Genomic DNA, 18,562 nt, shown 5'->3' with positions numbered 1-18,562 from the left:
TGGACAATCCACAATTCCTCCACTATCCAGCAACTGTGATGTTGCTTACACTGCAACCAAGAAGGTTGAACTGATTGGCCGGGAGTTCACCTCCAACTCCACCTTAGACACAATAAACCATTCCCTTACAAAATTTCTCTTTGTGAATCTGATAGTATTGACACTATTATGAAGGCTGATGAATCGGTCATACTTTTTTTTTATGGAAATCACCCGAGACAAGGCATAAAACCACTTGATGTAAGGAGCTAACAAGAACGAAAGCTGATTATTGCAAAGACAGAAGATGCTGAGTGACCTTGAAAAGACCAAGTTAAGGCAGAAGGAAAATAGTGAGCAGGAAGAGAGTTCCACAACCATGCAGTCCTTGGAAAGAAGCTACTGGAATATGAAGCTGTATTACAATGAAGTATTATTTGATATCTTTTGAATTTCCAGTGTTTCTCTGAAACCGAAGGTAGCGATGGAAGATTATCATAATATATAGTGTCCATTGAATAGAAATATATATATATATGTTCTTGCATAAGTAATTGAGCACTCTTTTTGTTTCTCCTATAACACTGAATTACATTGCATATATAAGGTATTTTATTTAAAAACTATACCTTACAGTTGCATGTACCCAGATTTCATCGATCTCGTCATGCAAGATCTGCGGCAGAAATCAGCTTATAGTGACAGAACGACTGTTTGGTACCGTTTTTCTTCAACCGGTGATTTGTGTTTTTTCTTCATTTTCTTTTTCCTCAGAGTTTTTACCTACTGATCCGTGTAAAAGAGTCAGCTTGTCACTTTAAGCCTGGTTCTACTGCAGATGTGACATGACTAGACTGAAGAAATTCCAGCATGTTCAAAAGATATTGTAAGGTATAGTTTTTAAATAAAATGATTTATATAAGCTCTTGTAGGACCTGTGATCGAGCACTTTATTGCTTTTTTGTTTAAACTAACTTAGATATCAATCATCACTCATTACAAACTGTAACACAATTAAACAACGTAACGGTTTCTACAATTTATCTCCTTTAATCAGCAAAACGATACTAATTGAACAACTCTTGAATTTAGATTCATGCTAGCTATTTTTTACACCACATACAAAACAGAATATAGTAAATAGCATTGATAAAAAAAATCCATTCCTTAAATTCACCACACATTTGGAATTTTAATGAATATGGTTCGTTTGAAAATAAACAAAAAAACATTTTTCATGTTATAATTACATTAAACGTTTTTGAATTCTAACGACTGCGTTTTGTGTGAAAAAATTCCTTTCACACCACAAGCGCACTACATACGAGTATTTTAAAATATTATACTTGTATGTTATTTCTACAAATCAATCATCTTGAGAAAGTCTTGAAATAAAGACAAAATGTTAATGAATATGCACTATTTTTATTTTTAATATAATTATATAACTATTTAACATTAAAAAATAAAATTAAGGACAAATTTAATTTTCAATTTAAAAAAAAAATTATTTTAATTTCTTGTTTTATTTTACCTTTTTTTATTGATTTATTTAGTATAGTAGCCTTTGATTTAATCTTTTTAAGTCACTGTCCAACCTTTGATGAGACGAGTGACTGTGTCGAAACGTAGATTAATCCGCATAGTTTTTTTTATGCTTATATAATTTCACTTATAATAGCTTTACATTTGTCTTGAGCACTTTTTTTTTAAGTAGTGGTTTTTTAGTTTAATGCATTTAAACTTATTTCATTATATATATATATACATATATATATATATATATATATATATATATATATATATATATATATATATATATATATATGTGTGCATGTGTGTGTACGTGTGTTTATAAATATGGGATAAGAGACTTCTGCTCTTTATGTGTTCAGGCTGAAATAAACGCATTCAGGTGCTTATATTCAAAATAAATAAACGAGTACATGAATAAACATTCAAAAAAATTAATACCTAAAAAATCATTAAAATTATTTTTTTTATTGGAAAGAAGTAAGAATAAATCGACCATGCAAATGTGTAAAAAAAAATGATAATCTCACTTACAGCTTGGGAAGCCTGTTGTCAGATATGCAACGAGATAATATTGTATATTTGTTGAATCTAACTTTAACGATCGAGAGCCAAAAAACTTTAAAGGCACTTCTAAGATTTCCCTACTATTGCACGACATATATTTAATAAAATAGAAGCCATTGAGAATATATTTTCACACAAAATGTATATCTGAAATCATATTTATTTCTAACGTTTTTTTTTATTATTCGGATTATTTGAACAACTGTTCTCATCTTGATTGCCATTCGCATAAGCCGTGCACAGGACGAGGGATGTGGTAGATAAAGTACTTGGTAAAATTTAGTTGTAAGTTACACACTTTGGGAGGTTGAAGTTTCAATCCTCAGTGCGGGAAGACTCAAGGAATATAATTGTGAATTAATTAAGGGTTCTACCCAGTCATAGCTAATGGAATGAGATCATGCTATTTGCGGGCATTAAATGAAGGGTTTCGTCAAAAATTCCCTGCAGATTCTCCGATTAAAAGATTTCTGAGTTTGATAGAAAGATTTTTTAGTTTGACAGAAAGATTTCTCAGTTCGACAGAAAGATTTTTGAGTTTGACAGAAAGATTTTTGAGTTTGACAGAAAGATTTTTGAGTTCAACAGAAAATTTTTTGAGTTTGACAGAAAGATTTTTGAGTTTGACAGAAAGATTTTTGAGTTTGACAGATAGTTTTGAGTTCAACAGAAAATTTTTTGAGTTTGACAGAAAGATTTTTGAGTTTGACAGAAAGATTTTTGAGTTCAACAGAAAATTTTTTGAGTTTGACAGAAAGATTTTTGAGTTTGACAGAAAGATTTTTGAGTTTGACAGAAAGATTTTTGAGTTTGATAGAAAGATTTTTGAGTTTGACAGACAAATTTTTGAGTTTGATAGAAAGATTTTTGAGTTCAACAGAAAATTTTTTGAGTTTGACAGAAAGATTTTTGAGTTTGACAGAAAGATTTTTGAGTTTGACAGAAAGATTTTTGAGTTTGACAGAAAGATTTTTGAGTTTGACAGAAAGATTTTTGAGTTTGACAGAAAGATTTTTGAGTTTGATAGAAAGATTTTTGAGTTTGATAGAAACATTTTTGAGTTTGACAGAAAGATTTTTGAGTTTGACAGAAAGATTTTTGAGTTCAACAAAAAGATTTTTGAGTTTGACAGAAAGATTTTTGAGTTCAACAGAAAATTTTTGAGTTTGACAGACAGATTTTTGAGTTCAACAAAAAGATTTTTGAGTTTGACAGAAAGATTTTTGAGTTTGACAGACAGATTTTTTAGTTTGACAGAAACATTTTTGAGTTTGACAGAAAGATTTTTGAGTTTGACAGACAGATTTTTTAGTTTGACAGAAAGATTTTTGAGTTTGACAGAAAGATTTTTGAGTTTGACAGAAAGATTTTTGAGTTTGACAGACAGATCTTTAAGTTCAACAAAAAGATTTTTGAGTTTGACAGAAACATCTTTGAGTTTGACAGAAACATTTTTGAGTTTGACAGAAACATTTTTGAGTTTGACAGAAAGATTTTTGAGTTCAACAGAAAGATTTTTGAGTTTGACAGAAAGATTTTTGAGTTTGACAGAAAGATTTTTGAGTTTGACAGACAGATTTTTGAGTTCAACAAAAAGATTTTTGAGTTTGACAGAAAGATTTTTGAGTTTGACAGAAAGATTTTTGAGTTCAACAGAAAGATTTTTGAGTTTGACAGAAAGATTTTTGAGTTTGACAGACAGATTTTTTAGTTTGACGGACAGATTTTTGAGTTCAACAAAAAGATTTTTGAGTTTGACAGAAAGATTTTTGAGTTCAACAAAAAGATTTTTGAGTTTGACAGAAAGATTTTTGAGTTTGACAGAAAGATTTTTGAGTTTGATAGAAAGATTTTTGAGTTTGATAGAAAGATTTTTGAGTTTGACAGACAGATTTTTGAGTTCAACAAAAAGATTTTTGAGTTTGACAGAAAGATTTTTGAGTTTGACAGACAGATTTTTGAGTTCAACAAAAAGATTTTTGAGTTTGACAGAAAGATTTTTGAGTTCAACAAAAAGATTTTTGAGTTTGACAGAAAGATTTTTGAGTTTGATAGAAAGATTTTTGAGTTTGACAGACAAATTTTTGAGTTTGATAGAAAGATTTTTGAGTTTGATAGAAAGATTTTTGAGTTCAACAAAAAGATTTTTGAGTTTGACAGAAAGATTTTTGAGTTCGATAGAAAGATTCCCGATTCAACTAGATATACATGGAGAAGATCGAAGGATACATGAAAGAAAACGTCGTGCGAATAATACTCAAGATGAGAACAGTAGTCGAAATAATCTTAATAAGACGAATTATAAATTATCATCTAAAAATTCAGAAACAAAACATTTTCTCTTGTATTGTATTTTGGTTACAGCAACCCAAGAGAAAGGAGGGAAATCTACGTTCACAAAATTTTTTTAACGTTCGTTTAGAAAAAAGTGATAAAGAAAGAAAAAAGTGATAAAGCAGGAAATAGTAAAAAAAAAAAATACCTTGCTGACGTATTGCATTAAATAAGAGCTTTTTTTTTAAATGCCATTTTATAAAATGGAGTATGTCGATTAATTTCAATCAAAAATTGGATTTTTATAAAAATCCACCCAATCCTAAACATATGTCAATTAATTCATGTACTTAGAAAAAGACAAAAAGGAAAATATTGTTTGAAATATCGAAAAAAGAAAAGAAAACAAAATTATGCTGCCGTCCTATTGTATTAAATACTTAAAAAAAAAATATTTATTAAAATGGCATTTTATATAATTAGGTTACAGCATTGATTTTGACGAAAATTTTGATTTTTATTTCTTTTATCCACCAAACCCAACATATATGTCAATTGTTCAGTCGCCGGGATAAATATTCACTGACATTCAATTACTTTGCAGACAGCAGACTTCCAATTGATCTATCGCTATTTTTCTACATAAAACAAATGTCTGTCGATGACCTACATTTCATTAGCTTGGTGCAAAAATAATGTTTTTTAACGTTCAACTATATATAAAGAAACACATTTTTGCACCAACCTAATACATATGTATAAACTTTCAGTGCTCTCCATGGTACGCCCTAGGTAGGATATGGTTGTTTAGAAAAAAATAACTACAAACCTGTATAGTATTTTTAATTTTGAGAGTATTTTCAGTCACAAAAAATTACAGAAATTCGTCTAGTAGTTTTGTTTTTAGAAAATAATTAACATCACGGAATATCGCCAACATTATCAGCATTCTTATGAAAGTCAAGGGACCAAACGCGAAAAAAGGGAATTATTTCCGTTTAGTGTTATAATCATGGCAGCAATATTCGACATTTGGTTAAAAGTGGATTTAATTTTCTTAAAACAAAAGTGTTGGATGAAATTCTGTAATTTTTGTGATCGGTATTTAATTTCTCCCCAAAATAAGTCTAATATATAATCGGCTATATATCTATCTCTCTCTATATTTTCAAACTATCTCCCCCGACACTAAAAATCGCAGAGCGGCGCTAGGAGCCTCAAATAATTGAATTTTTTACAGACCGTTTTTTATGGGTCTTTAGCTAAATTAGTTTTCAAGGAGTCAAAAATAGGTAAAAATTGAGAAAATCGTTAAACATTTAAGGCATTCATCTTAGTTTATTTTTCATTTTTAATCAGTTTACATACGTGTCCCTTTGGTACCGTGGTTACGTCACCAGCTGTGAATGCTACAGTTTCGGTTTAGATTTTAGCTGGTGGCGCCTAAATACTTTTTCTTTTACTTTTGAAATCACGATTCTATAATGATATATATGAAATCCGGACAAATTAAAATATCATATTTAAGCGTATTTTACGCTAGTACATTATATATATATATATATATATATATATATATATATATATATATATATATATATATATGAGGCGATATAGTTTATGTTTCTGCGTTTTTGAGATAAGAATTGATAACTTTAGATTATTTAGATTATTCTGACTATCTGTTCTCATCTTGAGTGTTATTTACACATTTTGGTCGGTGTAAACTCAGACCTTCTTCAGAAGTTTTGCCGAAATAGAGAATTTGCATGTAATTTTGAATGGAACCTTTTATTTAATCCATTGGAGTAACATGCTCTCATACCGTCAGCCATGGCCAGGTAGAAGTCTCAAGTAATTCATAGTTGTATTCTTCACATCACCCGCACTGAAGATTGAACCTTCAACCTCCAGAAGAGTGTCACTTACAACTGAATTTTACCTAATACTTTTTCAATTATGCCCCAAATCAGCAAGGTGGAGGTTACATTGACTGAAACGTTGTGCAAATAACTCAAGATGAGAACACTAGTTCGAATAATCCAAATACTTAATCATACAGGCCTGTTTCTATTTTTTCTTTTTAACGTTCATATTCAAGCTAGGTGGAACAATAGAGAACCATCAAATTTTCTACTAGTAGATCGAACCCTCTTGTAGGGATTTCCACATAAGCTTATTATTAGTGTAGAATAAAAACAAAGGAAAATATTTGTACTGATACTATTATGAAATGCATGCAACCACAATAGATTGCAACATGTGTTCAATGAATTGTTTACAATAGATATTGAACTTTAACGTTTAAAAAACATTTCTGGTGGCATTAAACAGATCCTCCCATAGAACACACAGTGTCTTGAATGACTGCAGACTACTCACAGATAGGTCGGCAGTGATTAAAACAGTTATGAGCAATTAGTCCTGGGATTAGCGGCGAATACCGTAAACATGGATCTGAGGTAGATTCGATGTCGGCTTTGATAGTGTGTAACCCCATTTTTAGCTGGTCTTTTGGGCGCAAATATTGGAGAGGTTCTGGTTATATTGCTTTGTGAATGAACTCTCCTGTGTTTTTGCGTGCAGTGTTGCAGATCTAATGAAGTCTGTTCTTTAAAAGCGCTTGCTTAATGGGGATTATCCTACATTATGTCCGGATTCGTATATTGGCGACAAAATGGTACCAGTAAACCTGCAAAATTTGGCAGAGAGAGAGAGAGAGAGAGAGAGAGAGAGAGAGAGAGAGAGAGAGAGAGAGAGAGAGAGAGAGAGTATAGGTCTAACACTACCAAACTTTTTGAGATCTACCGCTCTCATTGGCCAGATATGACAGCTCTTTTTTTGTGATTTTCAAATAGTAAACTGTCTTGGGTCTTTCCTAAACTGACTCATGAATCTCCATTAAGTTTTGCCGAACTAGAGAATTTGCATGTAATTTTGAATGGAAGCCTTTATTTAATCCATTGGGGTAACATGCTCTTGTACCGTCAGCCATGACCGGGTAGAAGTCTCAAGTAATTCATAGTTGTATTCTTCACATCACCCGCACTGAAGATTGAACCTTCAACCTCCAGAAGAGTGTCACTTACAATTGAATTTTACCTAGTATTTTTTTCCAAATCAGCAAGGTGTTGAAATCCACTGGATATGCATTTTTTATAAGGACCAAATTTATTTAAAACTATCCTTCATTCGTTAGCCATATAAAAATGTTGTGAACATTAATATTTTATTGTTATCGCTTGAAAATGTTCAGTTTGTGTTTTAACATTTTTTTGATGAAGATTGATCACTCGTATTATTTAGTTTAGTCAAACTACTGTTCTCATCTTGAGTGTTATTCTCACGAAGCTTCAGCCGATGTAACAACTGACCTTCTTAAGATGCATTATGTCAAACTCGGGAATCAGTACAGAATTTCAAACAAAAGCATTTATTTAAATTATGAGTGTAGCTTGTTACTCATTCTGTCTGCCATGATTGGGCAAAAGTCTTAAGTAGTTCATAATTCTATTTTACTATCTGTAGTACCTACAACCGCCAGAAGATTCTCACGTAGAACTGATTATAACTTAGCACTTTCATCTGTTGCTTCATAAGTACTTGCAGAAGGTTGAGGTTACATCGGCCGAAACGTTGTGAGAATAACATCCACGATGTGAACAGCAGTCCAAATAGTTGGCATAATACAAAAGATATCATTTATTTTTTCTAAAGTTCGCAAATCGCAAATAATCGTCCGATTGGTCAAATCTGTTGAGAATATCTGTCAGAGGCACGACAATGCTTACCTTGATTGAGTCTCCATTGCCAATGACAGCAAGGTCACATTTCACATAGCCTTTGACCCCGGCATTGATATCATCAGGATCTGTGAGCATTGCCCATTTATGGTAAAACTGATGATCTACAAAGAGAGAGAATGGAAGAGAAAAAAAGGAAGAAAAAAGTTTATATCTTTTTAAATCAGAGAAAAAATAAAATACTTATCATTTAAAAATCATTTAAAAATCATTAAAAATCATTTTAAAATCATTAACAATCATTTAAATCAGAGAATACTTATCATTTAAAAAAGTTATATATATATATATATATATATATATATATATATATATATATATGGACATAAGACAATAGAGTTCAAATAAATAACACGAAAGGTTAATTTATCATTAACTGTTTAAAAACTAGTCATGCAAATTAGGCATATAAATGTCCGAGTTGTTGCTCTCAACTATATATATATATATATATATATATATATATATATATATATATATATATATATATATATATATGTCTATATATATATGTCTATATATATATGTCTATATATATATGTCTATATATATATATATATATATATATATGTCTATATATATATGTCTATATATATATATATATGTCTATATATATATGTCTATATATATATACTATATTTCAAAAAGTCATGTTGTATCAGTGATAGAATTGTGATACTACATGCTTAAGTTCAACGATAACTTTATTGCTGCCGGTCTGAGATAGAAGAACCTATTCAGTCCATCAAGGTCCGCCTTCTCAGGTTTTGCATTCTCTTTAAGAAGGCGCTAGTTTATTGCTTATCGCCTCAGCATCCTTACCAGGAAATACCGATGTGGCTGCTCAGGCATATTTTGTAAATTAGAGTGCACTTTTCCTATTGTGTTTATTTTTTAAAACCACATATGTCCTTGTGTCTAAACTCATCGCAAGGAATCAGATAATATGCTACAGCATTGCTTTAGCAGTGAACCGTTTTGACACTAATATACGAGGGTTTAATGGAAAAAAAATTTCGCAATTATTTATTGAGATAAGGAAACATGTTATCTGTATGTCTTCCATCTTCTCTCACTAGAACAAAGCTGACTTTTGTTTAAACATCTTTCGAATAGTTTGTCAAGGCCACCATTATTATTTCAGTCTTTCAATTATACAGGCTGTTAACAAAAATCAATATAATTTATTATTGAATCGTCCATCAATTGATCGTTAATCATCGCAACTTTCGTACACCATGATGCTTGCTCACTTATGGCAACCAGAAACTGTGATCCCAAGAGACCAGTGTAGTTCTCTTGATTGTATTTATTTATCTCCTCTCCAGGAGGTTAGGAACAAGATCAAGTGTGTGTTTGATGAAAGTGCTTTTGTGGAACGAACTAGTTTCGAACTTGGAACAGTCAGGTTTTCAGTTCATGTCATTAACCGCTGAGTCGCCGTCACTCTCGCTCAGAGTCAGTATACAAAATTACTCGAGTCTCATCAGACAGAAAAACTGTCCACTGTTTTCTGCAATTGGTGGAGATATAATTAAGTCGAATTTGAAAATAAAACCCCCCAAAAAACAAAAACCAAAAACCAAATCGCAGTACCACCAAAAGGATTTAGTACACATTAATATATACCTTTTATATACATAATAATGTTTAACTGTTACATGTGACCTTCCAGCATGTTGCTTGACTTCTGGGAACTGCAGGGTCACCGTTTCAAACCAGTTATCGTGTGTATAAATCTTTTTGTGCAATTCTTATTCTTATTAATACACACTGCTAAAGCCTAATTGTCACAACTGGCGGATTTCAAAAGATGCAATCTGAACGTTAGGACACTTTAGAAGAACGATATGCAATAAAATTCTTTTAAACTTGGAGAAAATGACATACAAACGTATAGAATACTTCAGACTGCTTTTGGACCATCTTGCATCAACCGAGCATCAGTTTTTGAATATCATAAGAGATTCAAGGAAGGTAGAGAGTCTGTAAGGGATCACGAGAGGTGTGGGAGGAGTAAGGAAGTCAGAACATTGATTGGTCAATAAAGAATTTCATAGATAAGGCCTATCGTATGTCTATAGAGACAATAAGTGCACAGTTTGATGTCAGTGTGGGAACTGTACTCACAATTATTCGCAGAGAACTGAAAATGCAGAAGATTTATGTGAAGTTTGTTCCTATGATGCTCAAAGAAGATCAGAAAGAAAGGCGTTGACATGACCAAGATTGGCATCATGACAGTTCCTCACCCTCGCTATCGTCCAGAACTTGATCCCTGTGAATTTTGGTTATTACCTAAGCTCAAGGAAAACCTTAGAGGCTGTCATTATGAGATAATTCAGAATATGAAAGAGGCTGCGACAAAGGTCATTGACATGCTCACACAAGAGGATTTCCATAGAACTTTCCAGAAGTTGTTGGAATGGTACAATAAGTGCATTGCAACTGGAGGAGATTACTTCGAAGTTTTATGTGTGTACTATCATACTATCAATAAAAGTGCCCATACGAAAAGTCTGGAAACTTAATTGAGGCCCCTTGTATATATATATATATATATATATATATATATATATATATATATATATATATATATATATGCGAGTAAAACTGTTGATTCTGTCTTGTATTTAAGTGAATTTTGTAATGTTGTTTCGATATTTCTATACAATACGAATCAAACTGATTTCTTTTTTTTTACCCCTTACTTAACCATAAACAAACCTAAGTTTTAGGTTCATCATCATCATCATCATCATCATCATCATCATCATCATCATCACAGCCTTGAGCCCCTGGAGGGGCATAGGCCATCCACAACAGCCCACCAGCATCTATGGTTCTAGGCGATTCGCTTCAGCCCCCCCTCCTTCCCCACAGGAGTAGCCGGTCTGCTTGGCGTCCACCTCCAGATGTTCTTTGGTGGGGCGTGTGATGTTTGCTGGTTGTTTTCTCAGGGTGTGCTATTTTCTTCTTCTAACCTTTCCTTCTGCTGGTACTTGGTTCCCCCCACACCAGAGATCTCTGTTACTGATGGTAGTTGGCCAGTGTATCTTTAGCATTCTTCAAAGGCATGAGTTGATAAAAGTTTGCACTCTTCTGATGTTGGTCTTTGTTGTTCTCCACATTTCTGCTCCATACAATAGGGCTGATTTGATGTTGGAATTGAAGAGGCAAATTTTGGTGCAAGATGCGATGATGTTGGATCGCCAGATTTCCCTGAGGACTATGAACGATGCTCTTGCCTTCCCAATGAGGATCTCAACGTCTACATTTGTTCCTCCATGCTGGTTGATGAAACTCCCAAAGTATGTGAAGGTCTCGACCTCTTCCAGGTTGTTGTTGCCCAACTTCACTGCCTCTTTTTAAAATATTATTTTTAAGCAGGTATCGTTATCATCCATTTATTTATATGTGGGTCATAATTTTTTTTTTTTTTTTTACCAACAGCCAATGTTTTGGACATTAAATATGTTAAAATTAGGACAATTAATCGGAATCGGAAAAATTTGAGCCTAATTTCCGATTTCGAAAATAATTCTTTTAATTTTTTTAAAACTTGATTTTCTAGTGCTGGTGTTAATTATGATATGATAAATTAAAACTTAAAAGAAAAACTAAAATGATGATACTACATTTAGGTAAGAATAGAACAGGTGAAAAATGTAGGTGAAAATCTCACAATGAGTTTATTAAAATCTTGGCGACAATACATAAAACTAAACAAGACTTTTTTTTTTTTTATTAAAAAAATTTATATTTACATTCAAAACTTTTCGCTAAATACTCACCCACCCCCAAGAAAAAAAAACATTCTACTTTTCTCGACGATTTTAGAATTGGAATCGATAATTGTATCGGGATCGGAAAAATATTGGAATCGTGCCATCACTAGTTAAATACATTCGTAATAAGAAAGAATAAGATGACGATCAGAGTCTAAAGAAATTGTTATTAATTATGCGAAGCATACAATCACTCATGAGAATTTATCTAAATGTATTATTCCTTAAAGGATAGCCACTTCGTATGAGTTGTACATCTCTCAGGCTCCTTCAGTCTTTGACAGACTATGGATACACACGAAGGGGTGCCTGCACGTGAAATTTTTGTGGCAGGAGGTCCGCAATCTCCAACCGCACCTCTCCTGAGTCGACATTATCAAATACCAGTAGCAAATGAAGTATATGTACAGGACGACTGCAAACAAACACCGAGATAAGTGGAGAGCACATACAGCGCCTAGAATTTCCAAATCGTCACCCATTTGGTACTAACCAGGCTCAACGTTGCTTAACTTCGGTGATCTGACGAGAACCGGTGTGTCAACGCGATTAAGTTGTATAAAATATCTCATCTAATGTTGCAATATGTATAAAACATGATAAACGTTATGTATGTTAAGCAAACATTTCGATTGTAATGACATTTCTATGTGTCTGTGAAAAAAATAGTAATCTTGAATTAAAGTTAATATATATAAAAACCCAGAGAATTATATAACATAATATACATTATATATTCATTTACATCATTATAACATAATTATATAACATATATTATAAACTATATAGAAAAATATATTATATTATTTATTATACTATATATATATATGATATAACATATATTTAAATTATATATCATATTAATCATACAATATGTATTATAAAACATATATTTAAATTATATATCATATTAATCACACAATATGTATTATAAAACATATATTTAAATTATATATCATATTAATCATACAATATGTATTATAAAATATATTTAAATTATATACCATTATTGATCATATTATGTATTATAAAACATGCAAATTATATATAACATATATTTAAATTATATATCATATTAATCATACAATATGTATTATAAAACATATTTAAATTATATATTATTATTAATCATACAATATATATTAAAATAGATTTTTAAATTATATATATTATTAATCATACAATATGTATTATAAAACATATTTAAATTATATACCATTATTGATCATATTATGTGTTATTAAACATGCAAATTATGTATCATTAGTTATCATATATTATGCATTATAAAACATATTTAAATTATATATCATATTATTAATCATATTAATATATATATATATATATATATATATATATATATATATATATATATATATATATATTATATAAATATATATAATCCAACATATTATATCTTAGACAAAGTAATAAATACATGTGTATACATTTAATTTACAGGATTATACAATAAACATCAGTAAAATTGACCCTTTTCACAATATAATGTGTTTTATGCAAATATACGTAACATTTAAAAGTAATTCATGCAAACGTATAGAAACATTTCATGCACAGATATGCAAATTATGTACAGGTTCAAAAGTATTTTATGTACATATGCAAATATACAAAGGTATTTTTTGAAAATAATGCAAAACATTGTTCAGTGAATGTGCTACTGATTTTTACTTCAATACTACAGCTACAAATTAAAATTTTTTACAATATTTTAAAAATTGATTTGAATCATTATGATTTTAATAATTATTTAACGTGGTTAAGTTCTTTCTTTGTTATTGCGGATTTCTTATAGCAACAGAACATATGAATTTTAAAGTAGTGTGGCAATGAATTCCACTTAAATTAGCAAAACTTTACAAATATAAGTCAAATAAGTAAATAAATAATATTAAAAACATGATATCGTCGATCAACATTGTTAGTGATTAATCTAAAGAAAAAAAATCCTAATTTAACCGTTTTTTAATGCATTATACCAACATTAAATTATTTTAAGGATATTTCCAGACGTGTTGCAGATTTTAAGTTTTATAATATCTTAAACCAAATTACAGTTTCGCAATCAAATTTAATTAGTTTAATACAACTTAATGAATCCAATTCTAATTCATTGAGCGCAACTTTAATTTCTCTAATATAAGTTTAAGTTCGTCAATCGAATTTTGATTTATGAAATTCAATATTAATTTATTGGATATCATTTAAATCTTTGGATTTTAATTTTTAACTCTTTTGATTTTAGTATTTGTTTTTAACGGTTTCATTTTTGATGAAAAATTTTTGATAACTGAAATCCAATTTTTATTTATTCAAAACAATTGTTAATTAATTGAACCCAACTTAAATTGATTGAATCCAATTTTTATTTATTCAGTCCAATTCTAATTAATTGACTATAATTTTAATTTATTGAATCCAATTTTCATGTATTTATTCAAATTTATTTGATCAAAAAATTAATTAATTAATTAATTAATTATAATAATTAATTCTAATTTTAATATATTGAATTCACTTTTACCTATTTATTTAAATTTTAATTGATTGAAAATTTAATTAATTCTAATTTTAATGTATTTAATCCAATTTTCATGAATGTATTCAAATTTTAATCAGTTTATATTCTAATTGATTGTAATTTTAATTTATTGAATCCAATATTTATGTATTGACTCAAATTTTAATGCATTAAATTAAATTAATTAAATCCAATATGAATGTATCCAATTTTTATGTATTGATTCAAATTTTAACGCATTTGATTTAATTAATTAAACCCAAATTGAATGCATTGAATCCAATTTTAATTTATTGTGTGTAAATTTTACTAATTGTGTGTAATTTTATTAATTGAATTAAATGTTGCTAAAACTGGATTTATTCAAGAAAACCAACTTTCATTCAAGGTCAATTCAGATACGTAATTTGATGCTGACCAGACTCATAATCAATAAAGAAACGACAGCAACAATAACATTACGAACAACATGCAAAGCAAAAGTGAAAGGATGCATGTGCAAATGAAGACATTAGTGAATCCAGAAAATGAATTAAAAACAAACTGTTAAACACATAAACACCGTTGTACTTATAAAAAGGAAAATGAGAAAATCAAGAGCAAAATGTGACACAAAGTCATTTGTAAGGGCGTGGGGATCTTGTCCAGAATTTCCCCAATATTCAAACCCCACCCCCCAAAAAAAACAAGCAAAACTTATATGATGTACTTAGCCGCGACGAAACGAAAATACGATATTCCAAAAATAACGTAAATTGATGAAGTAATTTTATTTTTAAATAAAAAAAAAAAAACCCATCAAATTTTATGAGTAATTGAAAAGTAATCGAAGAGCAGCGGTCTTGTCGGCCATTTGAAAACAATCTAAACAAAACAAACCAAAAACAAAGGGAAATAACTCAACAATTCAAACTTGTGAAATTTATTTTGTATTGCATATAAATTCCCATTAATTGCTTAAAAAGATTTTCTTTTTAAAAATAAAAACTGCTTGATCAATTTACGTGATTTTTGGAGTATGATGTATTCGTTTCGTCACAGGTACGTCCATCACACAGATTTTTCTTTATTTTATTTATTTTTTAATCTAGGGGGAATTCTAGATCAAAATCGGGGTGGCAGTATTCTATTGGCACCCAGAGCCGATGTACAAAATTATCGCAGTCCTATAAGACAGCGAACCTGCACACCCCTCTTTTGAAATTGGTGAATGGGGTACAGCCTCATCAAATTAGGTTGAATTCGACAAAAGACAAAAAATCTCAATACCACTAAAAGTTATTAATACATATTAATATGTACGTTTTATCTACAGAATAAAGTTATCAGACCAGATGACGTATGTGCATGGGTTAACGTTTCTACAGGAATTGTTAAAACTCAAAACCTATTTAAAATAATTTTATTCAGTTAATTAATTGAACAAACGATACATTAACTCGTTTTACCCGTTGCCCTATAAATTGAAACCAAATGATTTCTTTTTAAAATCTATAAGATAATATATAATAGTACTGCTTATTGCATAATTACTAGGGCTATGACAACAGAATATTCTTACCATTGTTTTGACTCTCGAGTATATATCCAACACAGTTAATCAACCGAGGACCACGTCACTCTATATAAAAGCATATAAGGTATCAACACATACACACTCGAGAGTCAAAACAATAGAAAGAATATGCTGTTGTCCTAGCCCTAATAATTACTCTGTAGAAAGGATAAAAATTCGTCTATATTTATTAACTGTTCTCTGAGCGTTGTTGGAATCCTCTTTTAAAATTCTTGTAAAATTTGCTAGAATTTTATTTGTTCGATGATATATAAACTTATATAAACGAGTCTTGTAATAGTAATCAAATTAACGTATTGCGAAAGTGCAATGTGACTTTTTGTGTGAACTACTTTGCTCTTTACCATAATGTGTAAATTTTACCTTGAATGTATAGCCTCTTGATTTCTAAAATATATCGCATGTACTCAGTAGGCACCTCCAAATTTTCCCACAGAATTACCTCCCCTTAAAACGATGTAACATGATGTAACTTTATTACAAATTAATATTATCAATATAACTTTTGTACCATTTAAAAGAAGACAGGCGAAATAAGCTAATAATAATAATAATAATAATAATAATAATAATAATAATAATAAATTTCCTCGTACGAAAATAATGAAATTGCGAGACGAAAATCGTGCTTACACAATTGACGCTTTAAAATAACGTTTCCATATAGTAAGCACTCCGAACGAGTTTTATAAATCTAGCAAATCAAGTAATGCTCAGATTTTCATGAAATTTTCGCTACTTATCCATTTTAGAATGAAATTACATATAAAATGCAGTTTCCGTAAAATATATGAGGGGAAATATTTTTCAGTGCGTGTTCCCGCCCCCTATATTTATTTATTTTTTAAATTTGAACAAAATAAATTTAAATTGATCGAAATTTCTATTTATTATGAAACATAAGAGTTCAAATAAGTAAGAAGTATTTATATTTTTTAAAGTTTAAATCCACGTAATGAACAAACATTTACCTTGAAGTTGCAATTAAAAAAAAACGATATAAATTTAATATTATGTTTTTGCTTAAATAGTTTTTTCTAATTAATATATACTATAATCAGTTGAATCGTCAAGAAAAAAGAAACTTACTAAAAATTAATTAATTTTTAAAACATTAAAACGATTAAAATTCCATTATTTCAAAATGTCTCATTAAAATATAGATTTTTAATTACTGATGTTTATTTTTTTTTTAAATATTAAGTCATAATATAAACATGACTCTTGCCAGCTATTTTATAGCCAGATTAAAACCGATTAAAAATATTATTGCATCAAAAATAAACTTTTTGTAGATGACCACGATCTCTAATTTGTCTCTTTTTACCAAATAAAGTATTGAAACCGGTAATTAACCAAATGAACAGTCGCACACATTTAGTAAAATCGTATTTCTCATTTTTATACAAATGTTTATAATATTATCAATCATTAAACTAAATCTTAAAACCTAACAAAATTATAACAAAGATTAATTATTAATTGCAGTTTGGAGAAGATAAACAAATGTTTAAAAAAATCATTAAGTCGCTTCTGCTGTTCCATACTTCGTATAGTTAGCACAAGTTTGACGTCACGGGATTATGTGCTCCGTTCATCACCATCGTTTGGAGGTGTCTAGTACTTGGTGTCCTATTTATAGGAGAGTAAATAATTCGCTTTCTAAATAAAATAACTTTTTTCCTTTCAATTTGTGTATTCTAATCCATTTTTAGTCATTACACAAAGATTAAAAAAATTAGATATCCTGTGGCTTAATGGCTTAATAAAATTAAGTTAACTTTTATTAAATTTCAATTAAAAGATAAGTTCGTAAAAAACAAAATAGAATACATGTTTTGCGCCTTAACTTCTTGTCTTATAATAAAATTATGATATAACTCCATGTGTGTATGTATATTTTTACCGCGTCAGTGTGGCTTTAATTTATTTAATCTTTTTTATTGATTATTAATCAAATATTTATTGAAATACATTTAAAAAGCATTAAAAACATAACTTAATGACGAGATTAAATTTGCCAGAATGCACTTCTTTTTTAGTAAAAACTAGCATTTTTTGTATTAATGAGTAGCCGTTTATCAAGGATCAGAAGACACTAAAAAATAGAAGTAAATGAGTTCGTCAGATAGACAATAACAACATCTTATGCTGTTTTTTTAATGTTGATGTTTGAGAAGATGCAATTTATTTACTTCACAGAGGCGCAGGTTGGTATTCTGTACAAGTCCTTTGCTTATACCCAGCCCTGCCGCTAAACTAATCATTTGTTTAATGATATCACCAATACAAAGCAGCTAAATGCTTATCGTACCACCAGACATAAATCCCAGTGTTAAATATATAACATACAAGAAGAATACTCGACCCACGATCCGGGCACAGAAAAGTTTTCCCCCACTTTTGTATTCTCTTATGGAGAGTGAAATCAAAGTATAATAATGCTAAACCTTATCTCTATAATCCTTATTCCAAATTCATTACATCGTTAGAATCAAAA

At 29.7% G+C, this 18,562-nt stretch overlaps 1 protein-coding gene across 21 annotated transcripts in view; it reads right to left on the bottom strand.

Annotated features, from left to right (window-relative positions):
* Positions 1 to 18,562, bottom strand: part of LOC145279820 (otoferlin-like) — a 1,618,966-nt gene that overhangs the window by 1,074,918 nt on the left and 525,486 nt on the right. For 13 of the 21 annotated variants that reach the window (XM_080131198.1, XM_080131193.1, XM_080131192.1 and 10 more), the window contains exons 12-13: positions 8,145 to 8,260; positions 2,047 to 2,058 (exon numbers count right to left, since the gene is read on the bottom strand). In XM_080131198.1, coding sequence (XP_079987324.1) covers positions 2,047 to 2,058; positions 8,145 to 8,260 — 128 coding nt within the window. Of the gene's footprint in view, positions 1 to 2,046; positions 2,059 to 8,135; positions 8,261 to 18,562 lie in introns of all 21 variants that reach the window. The other 8 variants (XM_080131211.1, XM_080131200.1, XM_080131203.1 and 5 more) reach the window with 2 other exon arrangements.

Source organism: Euprymna scolopes, chromosome 7 (assembly GCF_053919585.1).
Source record: "Euprymna scolopes isolate OS-2025 chromosome 7, ASM5391958v1, whole genome shotgun sequence".
In the NCBI taxonomy this organism is placed as follows: Eukaryota; Metazoa; Mollusca; class Cephalopoda; order Sepiida; family Sepiolidae; genus Euprymna; species Euprymna scolopes.
This window is presented reverse-complemented; position numbering and strand designations above follow the sequence as displayed.